This window comes from Squalius cephalus (assembly GCF_949319135.1).
Source record: "Squalius cephalus genome assembly, chromosome: 23".
NCBI classification, from domain to species: domain Eukaryota; kingdom Metazoa; phylum Chordata; class Actinopteri; order Cypriniformes; family Leuciscidae; genus Squalius; species Squalius cephalus.
Window position 1 is genome coordinate 6,494,019 of NC_137144.1, and position 17,393 is coordinate 6,511,411.

At 39.7% G+C, this 17,393-nt stretch overlaps 2 protein-coding genes across 3 annotated transcripts; one reads left to right on the plus strand and one right to left on the minus strand.

Annotated features, from left to right (window-relative positions):
- mphosph6 (M-phase phosphoprotein 6) lies at nucleotides 1–4,777 on the plus strand. Its single transcript, XM_079860174.1, has 5 exons — nucleotides 1–212; nucleotides 448–560; nucleotides 2,953–3,043; nucleotides 3,300–3,409; nucleotides 3,515–4,777. Exons 1-5 carry the CDS (start codon nucleotides 162–164, stop codon nucleotides 3,654–3,656), a joined length of 507 nt encoding a protein of 168 aa, XP_079716300.1. The 5' UTR covers nucleotides 1–161; the 3' UTR covers nucleotides 3,657–4,777.
- hsd17b2 (hydroxysteroid (17-beta) dehydrogenase 2) lies at nucleotides 3,715–16,412 on the minus strand. Of its 2 annotated transcripts, XM_079860172.1 has the most exons (5): nucleotides 16,035–16,412; nucleotides 14,872–15,084; nucleotides 9,170–9,355; nucleotides 8,698–8,835; nucleotides 3,715–5,602 (listed from the first exon to the last, which is right to left on the minus strand). In XM_079860172.1, the coding sequence occupies exons 1-5, from the start codon at nucleotides 16,297–16,299 to the stop codon at nucleotides 5,262–5,264; spliced, it is 1,143 nt and encodes a 380-aa protein (XP_079716298.1). In that variant the 5' UTR covers nucleotides 16,300–16,412; the 3' UTR covers nucleotides 3,715–5,261. The 2 variants fall into 2 exon arrangements, with proteins under 2 accessions (XP_079716298.1, XP_079716299.1); XM_079860173.1 differs by lacking the exon at nucleotides 14,872–15,084 and having other exon boundaries at nucleotides 16,035–16,365.
- Between the last annotated feature and the right edge of the window lie 981 nt (nucleotides 16,413–17,393).

A 17,393-nucleotide genomic window follows, 5' to 3' on the forward strand; every position in this document is an offset into this window, starting at 1 on the left:
CTGGCACGTTTTGCGACAGCGCGTGCGCAGGCTTCATGCGGACTAGTATTTATTTTAGCGTCTTGTGCCGCATACAGTCATGATGCCCATGTAATACATACATCAAAGAAAAACACGTCAATTCATTCACATTAAAACGTGCAGTTTAGCTCTTGTCTGAAATGGCGAACGATGGTGCAGCGAAACTGTCTAAAAATCTCCTGCGAATGAAGGTAAGAAGCCGTGACTCTTGCAGACATCAGAATCAGCTCTGATATATGATATTCAGAAAACAGAGTTATTCAGTGACGAGCCTTTGACTGAACTTGTAATAAGATGTCTTCATGTTAAACTTCGGTTTTGTTTTGAGTCTCGTGGCGTTAGTGAACGCAGTCACGTGGTCCACTGTGAACTTTGTGTGTGTGTGTGTGTGTGTGTGTGTGTGTGTGTGTGTGTGTGTGTGTGTAGTTCATGCAGAGAGGCTTAGATGCAGAGGTGAAGAAGCAGCTGGATGAGGAGGAGAAGAGGATCATCAGTGATGATCACTGGTTCCTGGACCTTCCTGAGCTCAAGGCCAAAGAGTGAGACCTGACATCTCACTCACACACTGACATCTCACTCACACACTGACATCTCACTCACACACTGACCTCAGAAAAATATTAACACTCTTAAAGGGATAGTTCACCCCAAAGATGAAAATTGTCATCACTTATTCAGCATCAAGTTGTTCCAAACCTGCATGAGTTTCTTTCTTCTGCTGAACACAAAATATTATATTTTGAAGGAAGTCTGTAACCAAACTGTTGTGTGGCACCATTGACATCCATAGTATTCTTTTGTTTTGTTTCATACTGTGAAGTCATGGCTACCATCAACTGTCTGGTTACCAAACATTCAGCAAAACATTTTCTTTTGTGTTCAGCTGAAGAAAGAAACTCATTCAGGTTTGGAATAACATTACCAAACATTTGGAACAACAGCATTTTCATTTTTGGGTGAACTATACCTTTAAGTCACATGAATGTCATTGCGTTGCATAACAAATATCTATGGAAGCCCATTTCTGCCACATAAGAAAAGAAAAAACTCTATGCTTTGATAAGTCATAATTATGAGAGTAAAAAAAGTCTTAGTTACGAGTTAAAAAGTCGAAGTTGTGACACAAGGTTATAATTATAATGTAAAAAGCAGGGATGGAAATTAGCACCCGCCACCAGCCAAATGTGGGTGATTTTGTGTTGTTTTGTGTTTGTGTTGTGGCCTTTTAGAGGAGGCACACCTTCAAAAAAAAATGTGGCGTTAAGAGGTCTGCAGAGAAAACATCTTTGCATTGACTTAACATTGAAATCACTCGCGCCTGACGCGCTATCCGCGTCCGGTGTGAACGCACCAATGCGACGGTGGAGCGTTTTTAAGATTCCCACTCTGGAGGGTGGTTTCATTTTTTTGCGTTTTTAAGCCCCAAAAACGCCGTCGCCGTCTAAACGAAAGGCACATCTGATAAAATATTTTTATGTTTTCACCCGCGAGCGTTCTCGTGTAAACAGGGCCTAATAGTTTCATTGTTGGGACTAAAAACCTAAAACTGGAATTCGCCATAAAAGACCACGAATCATCCAAATGCCACATCCACGTAAAAAAGAGAAATATATATATATATATATATATATAAGAGAGGAAGAGTGTATAAGAGAGAAAGAGAAAATGTCAGTATTTCATTGAGACTTGAGATTAAATAAACTGCTTAAGTATTGTAGATCTTGTAGTATTAATTTTCTCATGCAGTTACACATTGTCGGTTAAAAACAAGAAAGTGGCTGGTAAAAACATTGAGTGGCTGGTAGATTTTGAAATCCACCAGCCACAGTGGCCGGTGGACAAAAAAGTTAATTTCCATCCCTGGTAAAAAGCCATGATTATCACAAGTTGAATTGTCATTATTATGACTCATTTTTATCATCATTTTGACTCTCACAATTGTTTTCTTGTGTGGTGGAAATGGGCTTTCATAAACCAAGCCGAAATTAAGTTAGTGAGGTTTCTCTGTTCAAAATAAAGGCTATTTGTGTATTATATGTGAGTGGAATATGTTGATAGTTAATGTGATGAACTGCACCTGTGGTCACTATAGCCGCTTTCCGACCAAGTAGTTACAGGAACTTAGTTATATGAACTGTCCACTTCTAAACAGTTCTAGGAACTACTCTCCCCCAAACTCGGTTTTGCTGATTGCGTTCGCACTGGCCAAGTGGCCAGAGGAACTGGTAGGAGGGGTAAGGGAGTGACGCAAGCACGGTGACTTTTATTTTGGCGGCGCTGAGAACGCCAGAGCAAACTATGCTCGCATTCTCTGTGTTCTCTGAGTTTCTGGAGTAAATATATAGGCTATAATCTGTGTGTTTACATATAGCTGTTTTAAAAATGGCGGGTGCTGGTGTTCCGCGTGCGTTCGGTCATCAGCGTACACTAACGTCACGGGTAGTTCCTATAGTGCTGGTTTAGACCCTACTCTGAAGTAGGAGCTAAATTAGTTCCTCCAAATGGAGTTCCTAGAACTAAAATCGTTCCTAGTTCCTGCGGTGCGAACACGCCGACATCCGGGTACTTTAGCCAAAAGTTCTAGGAACTGTGAAAAGGTTCCTCCGGTTGGAAAGCGGCTTATGTGAAGTTGAGAAGAACTGCCTTCATGTACAGTGAAAATCACCTAAGCATCCGCTGATAAAGAGTCTTTGCAAAAATGGCCTGTAGAAAAAACTTAGTTCTGAGAAAAACTTTGTAGATTACAAGGATTTTTTTTTTTGCAATGCACAATGACATTGTTAAATGAGACCAAAGCAACCAAATACCTTGTCCTACATATTTGATGTGTCATGCGTGATTTATTAAACTCTGCCTCTGAAATTGAATGAGTCATAGAATCGAGCTCTGTATCAGAATAAAACAATAACTAGCCACTTTTATTCTGACCAGAAACCACATCGTGGAGGAGAGAAGTTACGTTCCCTGTGAGGATTTGGTTTATGGCAGGATGTCATTCAAAGGCTTCAATCCTGACGTTGAGGTACAAGTTTTGTAAACTTTTATAGACGTCCACAAGTTTCCTTCCATTTGCATCTTTCTAAATTGATGATAAACTCATTTATTTCATTTTGTGTGCAAAAAATCGTTAATTTTTAACCAGTAAATGTCTCAAATTTGGTTTAGCGTCCAGGAATCTGAAATATTTACTTATTGTATGTGATAATGTATGTACAAAATAATCTTATCTTAATTACATTGAACATTCTTCATTTACCATGAAACTGAATCTTTTGTAGAAATTAATGTTGCTAATGAACGCTCACAAAGAGGAGGAGGAGGATGAAGAGGAGGACGAGACTCTGAGCAGAATGGAGACCGACATCACAGACGAAGAGATGGCTAGAAGGTGCGAGAGGAAACATCTCAACCTGATGTCATACGGGAGATGTCTGTAATGTTCAGAGCAGATTTTGTGAGCGAAAGACATTGATTTATTTATTTTTTCTTTCAGATATGAAAGTTTGGTTGGGAGCATGAGAAAAAAGTTTGCCAAGAAACGAGATCGCTCCGCTATTACCAAGACAGAAGAGGACGTCAACTGCAATGTTGCTGATTATCAACCTAAAAGAGCCTTCATGAAGCCTCAGGACTGAGACATTTTGTAAATGTTGCTTTTATTCAATGGACATTTTTAAAGATCTTCTTTAAAAAAAAAAAAAAAACCTGTTTAGTGACAACAAATGCATTGTTAAAAGAGAATTTTTTTTATTTTTATGGAAAAGGTTCTAGTGTACAGATTTGTTTGAACATCCTAAGACGTGATTTATACTTTTTTTTTTTTTCACAATTAAATGTACTGTCCTAAAAGTTGTAAAAGCCTGACCTGGATGACCAATTCTTTAAGCATTGCTTAGATCTGTGGTGCTGCCCTCAATAGTAGAAAATAACCATTAAGCTGCAGTCACATTTGTGAAATTTTGGGAGAAAAAGGTCTATTTTCGAGTCAAGTCACCTTTTATTTATATAGTGCTTTTTACAATACAGAGTGTTTCAAAGCAGCTTTACAGAGATAACAGGAAAATAATGCAATAAAGTTTGTTTCTGCTGTCCAGCAGATCTAGAAGACAATAGTGTCGTAGTCCAGCTTTAGTAAGTTCAGTGATGGTTCATTTTTGTTGTAAAATAAGTTATTAATTTAGTAAACTTGTATATACAGCCGCTCTGGAGAAAACGGTGACGTCATCGTCCACCTCAGTTCGGTTCTCATATAATGGTGTCAATGCAGGCAGATCAGTAATATTGTTGAATATTAAATGTCCCCAACTGGCAAGGAACCCAAACTCCATCAGTGACAGAATGGAGAACTAAACCTTGAGAGAAACCAGGCTCAGCCGCTCAGTTCTCCTCTACACAATAGCGTAGCAATGTAGGTACTTTTTTCTATTTGAGCAACATGGAGAATCTAAGTGATCAAACTGGACCCGTTGTGCAATCTGTGTGGGAAAATCTCTCGCCCTCACATGTTTGGATAACTATTGGAATGACTGGATTTAGAAAATTCACCATACAACGGTAAATGTGACTGCACTCCACGCTAGACTTCGACCACTGGTGGTGTAGTATTTGCTTGTAGGGGTGTAGCGATACCCTCATGTCACGATTCGATACATATCACGATACTGAACTCACGATACGATATTATTGCGATACTCCAAGACATATGTTAAAAGATTAACAAAAATGTACCGTTGATTAAAATGCTAAATTTGATGTTACATTGTGTGTGTAAATGAATAGGCTTTGGCTAAGTGCTGGAAACCCAGTGAACAGGACAATAGAAACACCAGGATAAAAATATTCATGATTCTGGAGCTGAAAATAGAATTATTTCAGATGCTATTTCAGATGCTTGCACTCTGTCACTGACATAGGTATATTTAAAATAATGTAGGCCACTTTTTACTGGTAACAGAAGATATTTGGCATTATCAGGACACACAAATATCCCCCTGTTACATTATTCTACATTATATTCAGCATTATCGTAGTGTATTGTGACTAAAATGCTGAAAACTTGAATTTTTTTCACACACATTAATTTTCATTTTGGGTGAACTATCCACGATACATGTTGTATTGCGATATATTGTTACACCCCTATTTGCTTGCCTAAGTCCTTTACAAAAATGAGGTCAGATGAGGTATGTATGTAAATGTGAAGTGGGAAATTCACTTGTATCAGCAAACAGAATTACAGTTCAAGAACCCCCCAGTTGTGCTGGTTGGGCATCACCGGTCATAAAGAGTGTTGAGAGGATCCTGTCGGACAGCGAGGTGGGACAGTGTCTGTAGAGTAAGGGAAGAGCCCACGCTGCGGCTCCGGGGTAATAGAAGTGTTTGGGTCTCGGGGACAGTATTGCATGCTTCAAATCCTCCAGAAACGGGCCAGTGTCTGATCTTGATGCTGAAGACATGTTGGCCAGCCGCTGCTGCATTGAGCGGATGTATTCTTCTCCGTAAGACGTCATCACTTCCTGAGACAAACCACTGAGGATGTCCTCCTGGACACTATTCCACTGCTCTCTGCTGCCGAAAATATCTGGGAAATGAGTTGATGAAAGTAGTTATTAAAGGATTAGTTTCCTTCAGAATTCAATTTTCCTGATAATTTACTCTCCCCACGTCATCCAAGATGTTCATGTCTTTCTTTCTTCAGTCGAAAATAAATTAATATTTTTGAGGAAAATATTCCAGGACATTTCTCCATATAATGGACTTCAATGGGGTCCAACGGGTCGAAGGTCCAAATGTGAGTTTCAGTGCAGCTTCAAAGTCTCGACACGATCCAGCCGAGGAATAAGAGTCTTATCTAGCCAAACCAGCGGCAAAAATAAACATTTATATACTTTTTAACCACAAATGCTCGTCTTGCACTAGTTCTGTGATGCAACACATATTACGTCATCACGTTGAAAGGTCTCACGTGTTCTGGTTCAGAAATATAGGGTAGAGCGTAAAGAGTGCCTGAAAACTATACTTGAGTAAAAGTACAGATACTTTACAGTGAAATGACTCCATTATAAGTTGATAAGACTCTTATTCCACGGCTGGATCGTGTCGAGACTTTGAAGCTGCACTGAAACTCACATTTGGACCTTCAACAATTTTTTAAAATCATAAAATCATATATTTTATTATTTTTATATTCATTAAAATTCCCCAGGAAAAAAAGTAGCATTGAATGTGATTAAATAATAACAGAGGTTGAATTTATGTGTGAACTATAAAAGTCCCTTAAGTCCTCTGAGTGGTGTACACTTTTTTTTGTCTTTTTTTTTTTTTACAAGGAAGATAACTATAACTAAATTTTAATAATCATTCTAATTTTACGATAATAAGGAAGTCCACACCACAGCTATAACAATAACGACACAGGGGAACGATATTGTTGGAATAACTTTTGGAATGATTTGTTTTTTCCAACTGATGAACAATAAAAACATTTTTACAGCCAACCCTATAGAGCATGACCATTTAAAGGTGCAGTAAGCGATTTCTGAGAAACACTAAGTTTATATGGACACATCTTGTTTTAATCGGAATGAATTCATCCAAACGTAGTGCTTACATGAACGCTAAATAAAGTGATCAGGTTGATGTGCTTGTTTATAAATCACAAGCTTAATATCGGAATTCATTTTTGACATTTTTGCAGTAGGGTGAGCCAATCAGCAGTAGGGGGCGTGTCACTCATTATGGGGGAGGAGAGAGAGTGAGCAAGAGGGAGATTTGAAGAAAGACTGTAGAGCGAGAGAGAGATGGCTGAGAGACATTACAAAAGAGAAAAGCTCAGAGGAATATCACTGAAAATAAGGGTTATGATCAGGAAAGAGCTTTAGGACCCACGTTATTAATAGCAAAGCTTTCCAGTGCTGGAGAGATGTAAGCGGGAAGGCTTGAAAACAGACACAGAGGTTTCGTTGTTTCTGCTCCATATGTGAGTAACATTGGTTTTGATGTTTCACTGAACCAAGATATGCTGTTGTTGTAATATTAGCTCTAGTAACAGGACAGTTTTGAGTGTCATTGTTTGATTGGAGCTGATGTGCATGAAGCATTATTTTACTAATATATTTATCTTTATAGTTATTGTTCATGATGCGAATGGGCCTTTGAGGGCTGTTCACACCACGACCAATAACTTTAACATTAGCTATAATTCTTCAAGAATAGTGAAGTCCACCACGGTTATAACAATACTGACACAGTGTAACAATATGGTTGGAATTCTGATGAACGATAAAAAACACTGCCAGCCAATCAGAATCCAGTCGACTCCAGCTCAAGCATTTAAAGCAACAGATGACATACACTCAACTAAAGGATTATTAGGAGCACCTGTTCAATTTCTCATTAATGCAATTATCTAATCAACCAATCACATGGCAGTTGCTTCAATGTATTTAGGGGTGTGGTCCTGGTCAAGACAATCTCCTGAACTCCAAACTGAATGTCAGAATGGGAAAGAAAGGTGATTTAAGCAATTTTGAGCGTGGCATGGTTGTTGGTGCCAGACGGGCCGGTCTGAGTATTTCACAATCTGCTCAGTTACTGGGATTTTCACGCACAACCATTTCTAGGGTTTACAAAGAATGGTGTGAAAAGGGAAAAACATCCAGTATGCGGCAGTCCTGTGGGCGAAAATGCCTTGTTGATGCTAGAGGTCAGAGGAGAATGGGCCGACTGATTCAAGCTGATAGAAGAGCAACTTTGACTGAAATAACCACTCGTTACAACCGAGGTATGCAGCAAAGCATTTGTGAAGGCACAACCTTGAGGCGGATGGGCTACAACAGCAGAAGACCCCACCGGGTACCACTCATCTCCACTACAAATAGGAAAAAGAGGCTACAATTTGCACGAGCTCACCAAAATTGGACAGTTGAAGACTGGAAAAATGTTGCCTGGTCTGATGAGTCTCGATTTCTGTTGAGACATTCAGATGGTAGAGTCAGAATTTGGCGTAAACAGAATGAGAACATGGATCCATCATGCCTTGTTACCATTGTGCAGGCTGGTGGTGGTGGTGTAATGGGGTGGGGGATGTTTTCTTGGCACACTTTAGGCCCCTTAGTGCCAATTGGGCATCGTTTAAATGTCACGGCCTACCTGAGCATTGTTTCTGACCATGTCCATCCCTTTATGACCACCATGTACCCATCCTCTGATGGCTACTTCCAGCAGGATAATGCACCATGTCACAAAGCTCGAATCATTTCAAATTGGTTTCTTGAACATGACAATGAGTTCACTGTACTAAAATGGCCCCCACAGTCACCAGATCTCAACCCAATAGAGCATCTTTGGGATGTGGTGGAACGGGAGCTTCGTGCCCTGGATGTGCATCCCACAAATCTCCATCAACTGCAAGATGCTATCCTATCAATATGGGCCAACATTTCTAAAGAATGCTTTCAGCACCTTGTTGAATCAATGCCACGTAGAATTAAGGCAGTTCTGAAGGCGAAAGGGGGTCAAACACAGTATTAGTATGATGTTCCTAATAATCCTTTAGGTGAGTGTATAAATATCACTCATAATTAACAGAATATGATTGATCGTTGATGTGGACGTTAATATAGTTCTCGTTATAGACTTTGTAGGTTCCTGGTGTGAACGGGCCTTAATTCTCACTTGTTTTGAAAGCTCCAGGTTGAATGATGATGACTCTGACTCCCCAGCGGTAGAGTTCTTGTCTAATCGCTCCATTGTACACGTTAATCGCTGCCTTAGACGCCCCGTAGCCTGCAAACCCAGGAAGTGGAACTTCGCCTGAAAGAAACAAACGATGTGATTGATTTCAAAGCTTATTGGTGTTTTGACACCTTTAATTGGTTTAGACCAGGGCCTGTTCCTGGAGATCTACCTTTCAGTAAAAAGTTCAGCTCCAACCCTGATCAAACACAAAAGCTAATGAAGATCTCCAGGAGCACTTGATACACACCGGTGTGATGGATCAGGGTTGGATCTGGACTCTGCAGTTAGGTAGATCTCCAGCAACAGGATTCGGCAGCCCTGGTTTAGGCTAAATGTTTTGTCAGAAAATGTTGAATAGCTAGAGTTAGTCAGTATTGCAAAAACCTTGCATGCTTATGAAACCGTTTACCTGCCAAACTGGATATGCTGATTATTCTTCCTTTTGATTGTCGAATCAGGGGCAGAAAGACTTGCGTTATCTCCACACTACCAATGAAATTCACATCTATGTGTCTTTTATACATTTTAATCGGCTGAATTTCTCCATCGCACACGTATCCCAGCACTCCTGCGTTGTTCACTAGTGCCCAGAGTCCTGCACACAAGAAATGAGAAATACAAAATAATAATGCACTTGTCTCTATACATACTGTATATAAACTTTAAACAGTAAAAACAGTTGGAACTATTTGCTACTTGGTGATGTCAGAGGTTGCTAGGGCATTGTTATGTGGTTGCTAACTTGAGTGGTTTGTGGCTATGCGGATATTTTGGGTGGTTGCTTTGCAGCTTCTAAGGCTTTGTGATCTACTATGTGGTTTCTAAGGTGTTCTATTGGGTTGCTATGCAGTCACTAGGGTATTTTAGGTGTTATTAGATTGTTGTCAAGTGGTTATCAGTGATCTAGGTTGTTGCTAAGTGGTTGCTATAGGATGTTCTGGGTAGTTTCTAGAATGTAGCAAAGTGGTTGTTCTGGGTAGTTAGGATGTTGCTAAAAAGTAGCTTGGGTGTTCTTTGTGGTTGCTATATGGATGGGACGACCTCTGCTGTTGGTTTTGGGAATTGCTTTTTGGTACCTTTGCCCACTAATTACCTCAATTGGCAGTCAATTGGAAACACCTGTGACCGTGCCTCAGCTGCTTCTTAAAGAGATCACCAACTGAACTTCTGCAGTTACATTTCAACATTGTTTTACACTTTCAACCATGCACTTTGCTTTACACAGTGATGTTGCTGATGGATACAGGAACACTGTTATTTCCTTTGGTTGTTTCCATTCTATTATTTAGTGTTGCCTTATTTTTTAATTATATAAACATTACTTTTGAGCCTATAATTTGGTTTACGTGTGTCCCTTGTTTTTGTTGCTTCCCTTGAGCCAAGGGTCATAACAATGGCCAATAAGGTGTTCTTGGTGGTTTTAGGACTTCTGTGTGGTTGCTATTCAGTTTTTAAGATGTTGTGGGTGGCTGCTATGCAGTTACTATGATGTTCCAGGTGTTTTTATGATGTTAAGTGGTTACTAGGGTGTTTTGGGTGATTGCTATAGGATGTTGCATAGGGTTTTATGTGCCAATGCTATACTGTTGCTTGAGTGTTCTGAGGTTACTATAGTTATTAGGAAAATGCTAAGTGGGTTCTGGGTAGTTACTATGTGGTTTCTATGGTGTTCTTGATTGTTTCTAAAATGTTGCTAAATGGTTACTAAGGTGTTCTAGTTGGTTGCTATGCCATTGGAAAGTGGTTGCTAGGGTGTTCTGAGTAGCTGCTATGATAGCTAGAGTGTTCAGGATAGCTGGATATTGCCTGAATGTTTGCAAAGTAGTCAGTTGCCAAGTTAGTGTTCTGGCTAGTTGTGCAGTTGTTAGAAAGTTCTAGATGGTTGATAGGATGTTGCTAAGTGGTTGCTGGGTGTTCCAGGTGGTTGTTATGCTGTTGCTAAGGTGTTCTTTAGGATTTCTTTAGGATGTTCTGACTTCTGATATGTAGTTTCTAGGCCAGGGCTGGGCAATTCTGGCCCTCGAGGTCCACTTTCCTGCAGAGTTTTGCTCCAACACTGATCAAACTTACCTGCCTGTAGCTTTCTAGTAAGAAGATATTGATTAACTTGTTCAGGTGTGTGACAGTCGTCAATGATGTGGTTTTCCTATTCCGTACTGGGGATGGCGATGTTGAGCCTATATCTGGGGAACCAGGTGGGAAGTTATTTAAGGAAGTGTGATTGCGTCTCTCTCTCTTTCTTTCTCGCTCTCTAGCCTTTGTTGTCAGGCGCGGGTCATTTCGGTCATGGTCACGCTAGCGGATGGCTTGTGAGTATTGTTGTTGTAGCCCGCATGGCATTGATTGTGTTAATGCTGTGGTGTTTTCCTGTTTTTAATGCTTACAATTCAAATTTTGAGGAATATGTTTCCCTCATTGAAATTCGTAAAGCATTTGGAAGTTGTTTAGAGCGATTCGGTGTTTTGCGGGTAAATGGAGCGTTTGAGAGAGGGCTTGTTCCAATCCAGTATGTTGAGATTTAAATGCTAATTCAGGCATTATAGGTAGCATGTTTTGAGGAGATTTTGGTGTAGGGAGGGTTTTCTTTTGGGGTTTATTTTGGCGCTCGAGTTGCCAAATTATTTTGTAAATATTGTTTATGTAACGAGTTGTATTTCAGGCCCAGTAAGTTAGTTTAATGAGTGACATGGTAAGCAAGTGTTTTTTTCTTATGCCTGTTGTCCTCTTATGCGGCTGCTGTGTTGTATTTTGATGCATTTATTTTTGTGAGGTAATTAAAAGGTAAATGTTTCTTGCATTGCAGTTAATTACATTAATTCTTTATTTGATTTATCTGTCATTCATGTATTGTTGTGAGGTAATTAAAAGGTAAATGTTTCTGGGCCTGAAATTAGTAGGTGTTTTGTTTAATTAGTTTTTTTTTCCCTCTTTCGGTTTATTTCTCTGTTGAATTGAACGTCTTGATGTACTGAGTGGTAATATGACTGGAATGGAATTTGAATAGAAAACTTTCAACTCAATTTTCTTGTGTTTCCTTGGTCTGTTTCATAATTGATTGTCAACCCTTATGTGTAGTGTTTTTAATGAGGGATTAATTAAATAATTGTGGTGGTTTTTACCCCTGGCGCCTGAACCCAATCTTTTAAGGCCAAATACCGTCACAGGTGTGTTTGATTATAGGTAGAGCTAATGCTGTGTTCCATTAACCTCGGAGGAGGGATGTCAGAGCTGGGAATGACGTCACACCCGAGTCGACCGCGTTCCAGTACACAGGTTAGAAAACTAAGATGGACGCATCCAGGCAAGCCTTTGTTGTGCTTGCTCTTTAGGAATACAAACACATAAAAAAAGCGGAATTTTGCACAGACATTGCCTAAGTATCATGTCCAAAGATAGAGGTTGGATAGTACTGAGTTTGAAACACAGACAAACAGAAGAGCTAATAAACAATATATTACTACTGTTTCACTACGGTTGATGCTCCGAGATGCCATATTGGATTCTGAAGTCGGGGTTGTTGCAGTTTCCCCCAGTTTCCTAGTCGCAACTTCTACTTGAACTTTCCAGTTTAAAGTTCTTACTGGGGACTAGGACTTTCCCACATCCGAGGACAAATGGAACGCACTATAAACTCAGGAAAATGGATCTTGAGGGCCAGTGCCCGGTTGCATAAAGCACCTAAAGTTTTTTCCCTTAAGGATGAGACTTAAAGCGTGATTTCCCCTCAGCTAAGGGAATGATTTAAGGGCATATAATCCCTTACACGGTTCTCTTTGGTAAGAGAAACCGTTAAGTGTTTCAAGACAGCGGCCCAGCTTTTGCCGTAATAAAATTCGATTGCTGCCATGGACACGTTATTTGTTAATACAGATTGCTGTAAGTTTTAAAGAAAACAGCATAACATGGATAAGGAAAACAAAAAGAAAACCAAATATGAAAGAGAAGGACCAGACGAGACAGAAACTCAAATTGATAGTTTATTAAAAAAATTAAATTCTCACCCTCATGTCGGTCTAAACCCATAAGAATTTTCATCTTTAGAAACTAATAAAGATATTTTTAATATTTGCTCATCATTTCTGTCTATTTATTGAAAGACATAAAAGTAGTCCATATATATATTCGGATATAGTGATGCACGCACATTTGAGCTTCCGTTAACCATATAAGATGTGCTTTATATCTTTATAGGTGGAAAAACGGCCAAATTAAAATTAGTTTATCATATAAAACGGCCGATCGCATCTCATTAGAAGACTTGTATTGAACCTGCTCGCTCCGAGTAACACTTAAGGTGAAGTTTTCCAAACCTTATGTTATACTTAGGAAAATCACAGGGGCTTAAGGGGCTTTATGCAACATTTATCGTTTTTGAAGAGATTACTTAAGGGAAAAATAGATACTTAAGGGAAATTCTTAGGATGTATGACGTTTCACCTAAAGAATCCCTTAAGGGTTATTTTTTGCAACACCCTTAAGCTTAAGGGAAACCTAAGGGCGTTCTTAAGGGAAAATTACACTTAAGGTGCTTTATGCAACTGGGCCCAGAGCTGCCCACCCCTTTCTAGGGTATTCTGAATGGTTGTTATGTGGTGGCTGTGGCGTTCAAGGTCAGGGTTTCTCAACTCCGGCCCTGGAGGTTCACGTTCCTGCAGAGATTAGCTCCAAACCTGATCAAACTTACCTGCCTGAAACTTTCTAGTAATCCTGAAGACCTTGCTTCGATTGGTCAGGTGCAAATGTGCCACACACGTCCTGAAACGTGAATCCAAAGCATTTTAATCACCCCCTAGTGGCTGGCTGCAGTATAGGTCATAAACCCCACCCTCTCCGTGTAGTCGAATGGGACACACAAGCCAAACTAAAAAAACATTACGTTATGATTGTCAGCTGTGATTGAGTCTGCGGGAGTATGTGCGGGATCTTGATACCGCGGCTCCACTACTGCACAGACTCGGCCTCTGAACGGTGTAATCGGCAATGACCGTTAGGCAATATTGGAGCGGTTATCAATAGCAAGCTAGCTTTTAAAGCAGGGATAGGCAACTCCGGTCCTGGAGGGCCACTGTCCTGCAGAGTTTAGCTCCAACCCTAATTAAACACACCTGAACAAGGTAATCAATGTTTTCAGGATTACTAGATACAGGCAGGTGAGTTTTTATCAGGGCTGAAGCGAAACTCTGCAGGACAGTGGCCCTCCAGGACCGAAGTTGCCTATCCCTGTTTTAAAGCATAAGATCCCACCCTCCCTTCAGAGCTTCTCCAAAGCCTTGCCTCCTCCAAAACACACGAACACACACAGCCAGAGCAGATTCAGCAAAGCGAAATAAGAGACAGCGTTAAATGACCTTATGTCTCAAAGCACATAACATTACAATAATGAACGTTAACAACTTAAATAACTCTTACTTGTGCCACCTGACCGCTGCAGATTCGTTTCGGCATTGATAGTGTTGCCACTGAAACGCATAAATCCTAGTCTGAACAGCTCAGAGTAGAACGTCATGGGTTGCCGTCTCTAAATGACGGTTATGAGATGCGTGTAAGCAGCATAAGCTCATTGTTCTGGTTCTGTTTAACTCTGCATAGTCTTACTCTCGCGCTGATGACGTGTGATGTCTGCGTGAGCAGGTGTGCGGAGGAATGGAAATGCATGTGTTGACAGGCAGGTAAGACATCCAATCATTACATTCGGACCGAATGCAATGATTGGACGCATATTTTCTTGGTCCTGAGACTTCCATAGACAATATATGCATGCACTTTAATATTTAGTCCACTTATGTTATTTATTGCTATCAGGATGTGAAGAGAGTTTCAATCAGAATAACAAAAAGTTTGTATGAAAAAAACTGCCTCACTTTAATTTTTCTACAGTGGAAGGAAGCGTAGTAGCGTTGTCCATCTTTTTTACAGTCTATGGTCAGGTGTGTTTCAGGGTTGGAGTTAAACTCTGGAGGAAAGTGGACATTGAGGGCCAGAGTTGAGAACCAGGCCACCAGTTCAGGTGTCCACAAGTGACTATGAGTATTAATAATGATTAAGAAATCATTAGAAAACACCACCAATAAGATCAGATGTCAAAACCACATTTACCAGCTCTGCTCTTACCTGCTTTTCCTGTTTGGCTCTTGATGTACTGATATGCCTGTGCGATCTGGCTGCTGTTGGTGATGTCTAATTGTAGGACGGTAAGGTTTGGAGATGCTGCTTTCTTTAGCTTCAAAGCTCCAGGACTGAGTTCATTCAGAACCCCTGCAAACACCCTCATCCCTGCACTGTCCAAAAACCTGGCCAGATCATGACCAAAACCCGAGTCACAACCTGTGCAACATACACAATATCAATCCATTACACATTCACACTTATAATATATCACGCCATATATTCCAATATTCCATGGCATTATGGGTAATAGTGGTTAGATGCCACATAGGCAATTCATGTTTGTTTATTATTCTAATCTATATGGAAACCAATCTGTGTTAAATTATATCACAAGAATGCAGCAGTGATTTATGGTCTTATGGGAACCAGTGAAGTTAACTATACTGAGTTAAGTTCAAAGTGCAAAGTTCACAAGGACGACAGAGAAACACTGTTTTTACTGGGTGAGATGTTCACATTTTTATAGAATAAAAAAATATTTTATATAGAACATTTTAGGACCATTAAGACTTATTTTTCAGGACAATTAATAAAATGTACCCCCAAATTCTCATTACTGTATGGCAAAAATCACATTCTCATTTAAACTGTTATAGCTTCTGTATTACAATGGGTGAATTCAGCTTTTTCCCAGTCATCTCAATGGTAAAAAGTGTCCCAATCAACCTGAATTCACCCTATCATTTAATTATTATAAAATAATTATATATATATTACAGTAATATAATCAGAATCTACATAATGAATAGTGAGAATTTTTTTAAATCCAAAATTAAATCTAGATCCATTATGAGAATGAGATTTATTTATTTATTTTACTGTATTGTTGTATTACGATAGTGGAAATTTGGGAGGAAATGTGTTTAATTGTCATAAAAACAATGTCAAAATGCCAAAAAAAAAAAAAAAAAAAAACCTTAATGGTCCTAGAAATAGGCTTCATTTCTTATTTCTAACATTTGATTTGATGGTGAATATATGATATGATGTTCTTGTTCTTGAAAGACTTCATAAGATACACTACTTCACCATGTTGTGAATACATTAATATATGCTGACCTTCAGAATATATACAAATAAACAGAATTTAGGAGCAGGTGTCTTACCTGTGATCAGTACCGCCTTGTCCAGGGTAGACAACATGACCTCTTCTCTCCCTACATAGTGGATCACACTACACAGCGAACTCATAAGCCCCACTTTAAGAACACTTGAATGGACCAAACAGCTCAACATCACACCGGAAACCACAAGCAGCGCCAACCACCTCCCCGACCGGCCTTCAGCCACACGCAGAAGCAGAAGCCCAACGCATATCACCACGAGTAGACCATATAGAAAGCCCAGGCAGCCTTCTACAACTCCCTCCATTTCTACACTACACACAGGAAAGAAGCAGCCAATGCTATCAGGAGATCTAGAAAGGCGCCTGTCAGATTACAACCTGTCTATTGTGCTGAGCTGGTTTGATGAGAGTGTGAATCTTGTAAATCTTCAGGTTTATGCTTTATAGCACACAGAAATTGATCACGCCCCTTAACCAGTGCATAGCATGTGTTGGATATTTAGGCATGTCTAAACGTGCTTCATCTTAAGAAACTTTCAAATAAATAAACAAATGTGCTTTTAACAACACGATTGAATGCATTTACTGATGAATTGCGAAATTGGCTCAAAGGTCTTCAGGCCTGACAATTTAAAGAAACAACCATCAATAGTCTCCTGTTCATGTAATGAATTTTGCACACAAATACATCATTTCCCAGGTGAACAAATGAACAGACTTTTGGTGATTTGGAAATGCGTTACTACTCCACTGAAGTAACCTGAGACTTTTATACCACAGCTCAGTATCTTTTGTCTGGAGCAACATTCCTGCGAAAATAGTCATAACTCTATTCATGATCTTTAGTCAGTTACTGCACATAGAATTACAGGGAAATTATTAGTTGCTAGCATTGCTCAATTAAAAATTCCTGCTCTAACCCAATTTCAAAATCTTGACCTTAAAACGTCCACTTTTATAAACACGGTCTTTGACGTGGAAAAGTGCTTTGCGTCACGTCAGGCTCTAACACTGTAAGCAGACTGTACACACTTTTGCTTGTGGCAGTCGGAGAACTGCAGTATTTGTAAATCAAAGTAATTCTTGCCACTTGCTGTTCTCGGGTAAAGGATTTGGATGTTGGCTGGTGCTCTTTTATGTTAATGCCATTAGGGGAAGTTTACAAGACAAGGATCCTACTTGACAACTCATGCCAAGGTATATAAAAAAGAAAAAACACACTCCTAAAACCTATGAACGGAAGCATGTTTCAGAGTGTAGTTTAATGCAGTGGTTCTCAACTCCAGTCCTCGGGACTCGCTGCTCTGCACATTTTGTATGTCTCCCTTATTTAACACACCTGAATCAGATCATCAGCTCGTTAAAAGAGAATTCATGAACTGAACTGAGTGTGTCAGAT

Coding starts and splice junctions, on each gene's coding strand:
- mphosph6 (XM_079860174.1), top strand. CDS start 162: ATGGCGAACGATGGTGCAGCGAAACTGTCTAAAAATCTCCTGCGAATG. Junction 561..2,952: donor CCTGAGCTCAAGGCCAAAGA/GTGAGACCTGAC, acceptor TATTCTGACCAG/AAACCACATCGTGGAGGAGA. Junction 3,044..3,299: donor GCTTCAATCCTGACGTTGAG/GTACAAGTTTTG, acceptor AATCTTTTGTAG/AAATTAATGTTGCTAATGAA.
- hsd17b2 (XM_079860172.1), bottom strand. CDS start 16,299: ATGGAGGGAGTTGTAGAAGGCTGCCTGGGCTTTCTATATGGTCTACTC. Junction 15,085..16,034: donor CAAGGCGGTACTGATCACAG/GTAAGACACCTG, acceptor TATGTTGCACAG/GTTGTGACTCGGGTTTTGGT. Junction 8,836..9,169: donor CAGCATATCCAGTTTGGCAG/GTAAACGGTTTC, acceptor TGTTTCTTTCAG/GCGAAGTTCCACTTCCTGGG.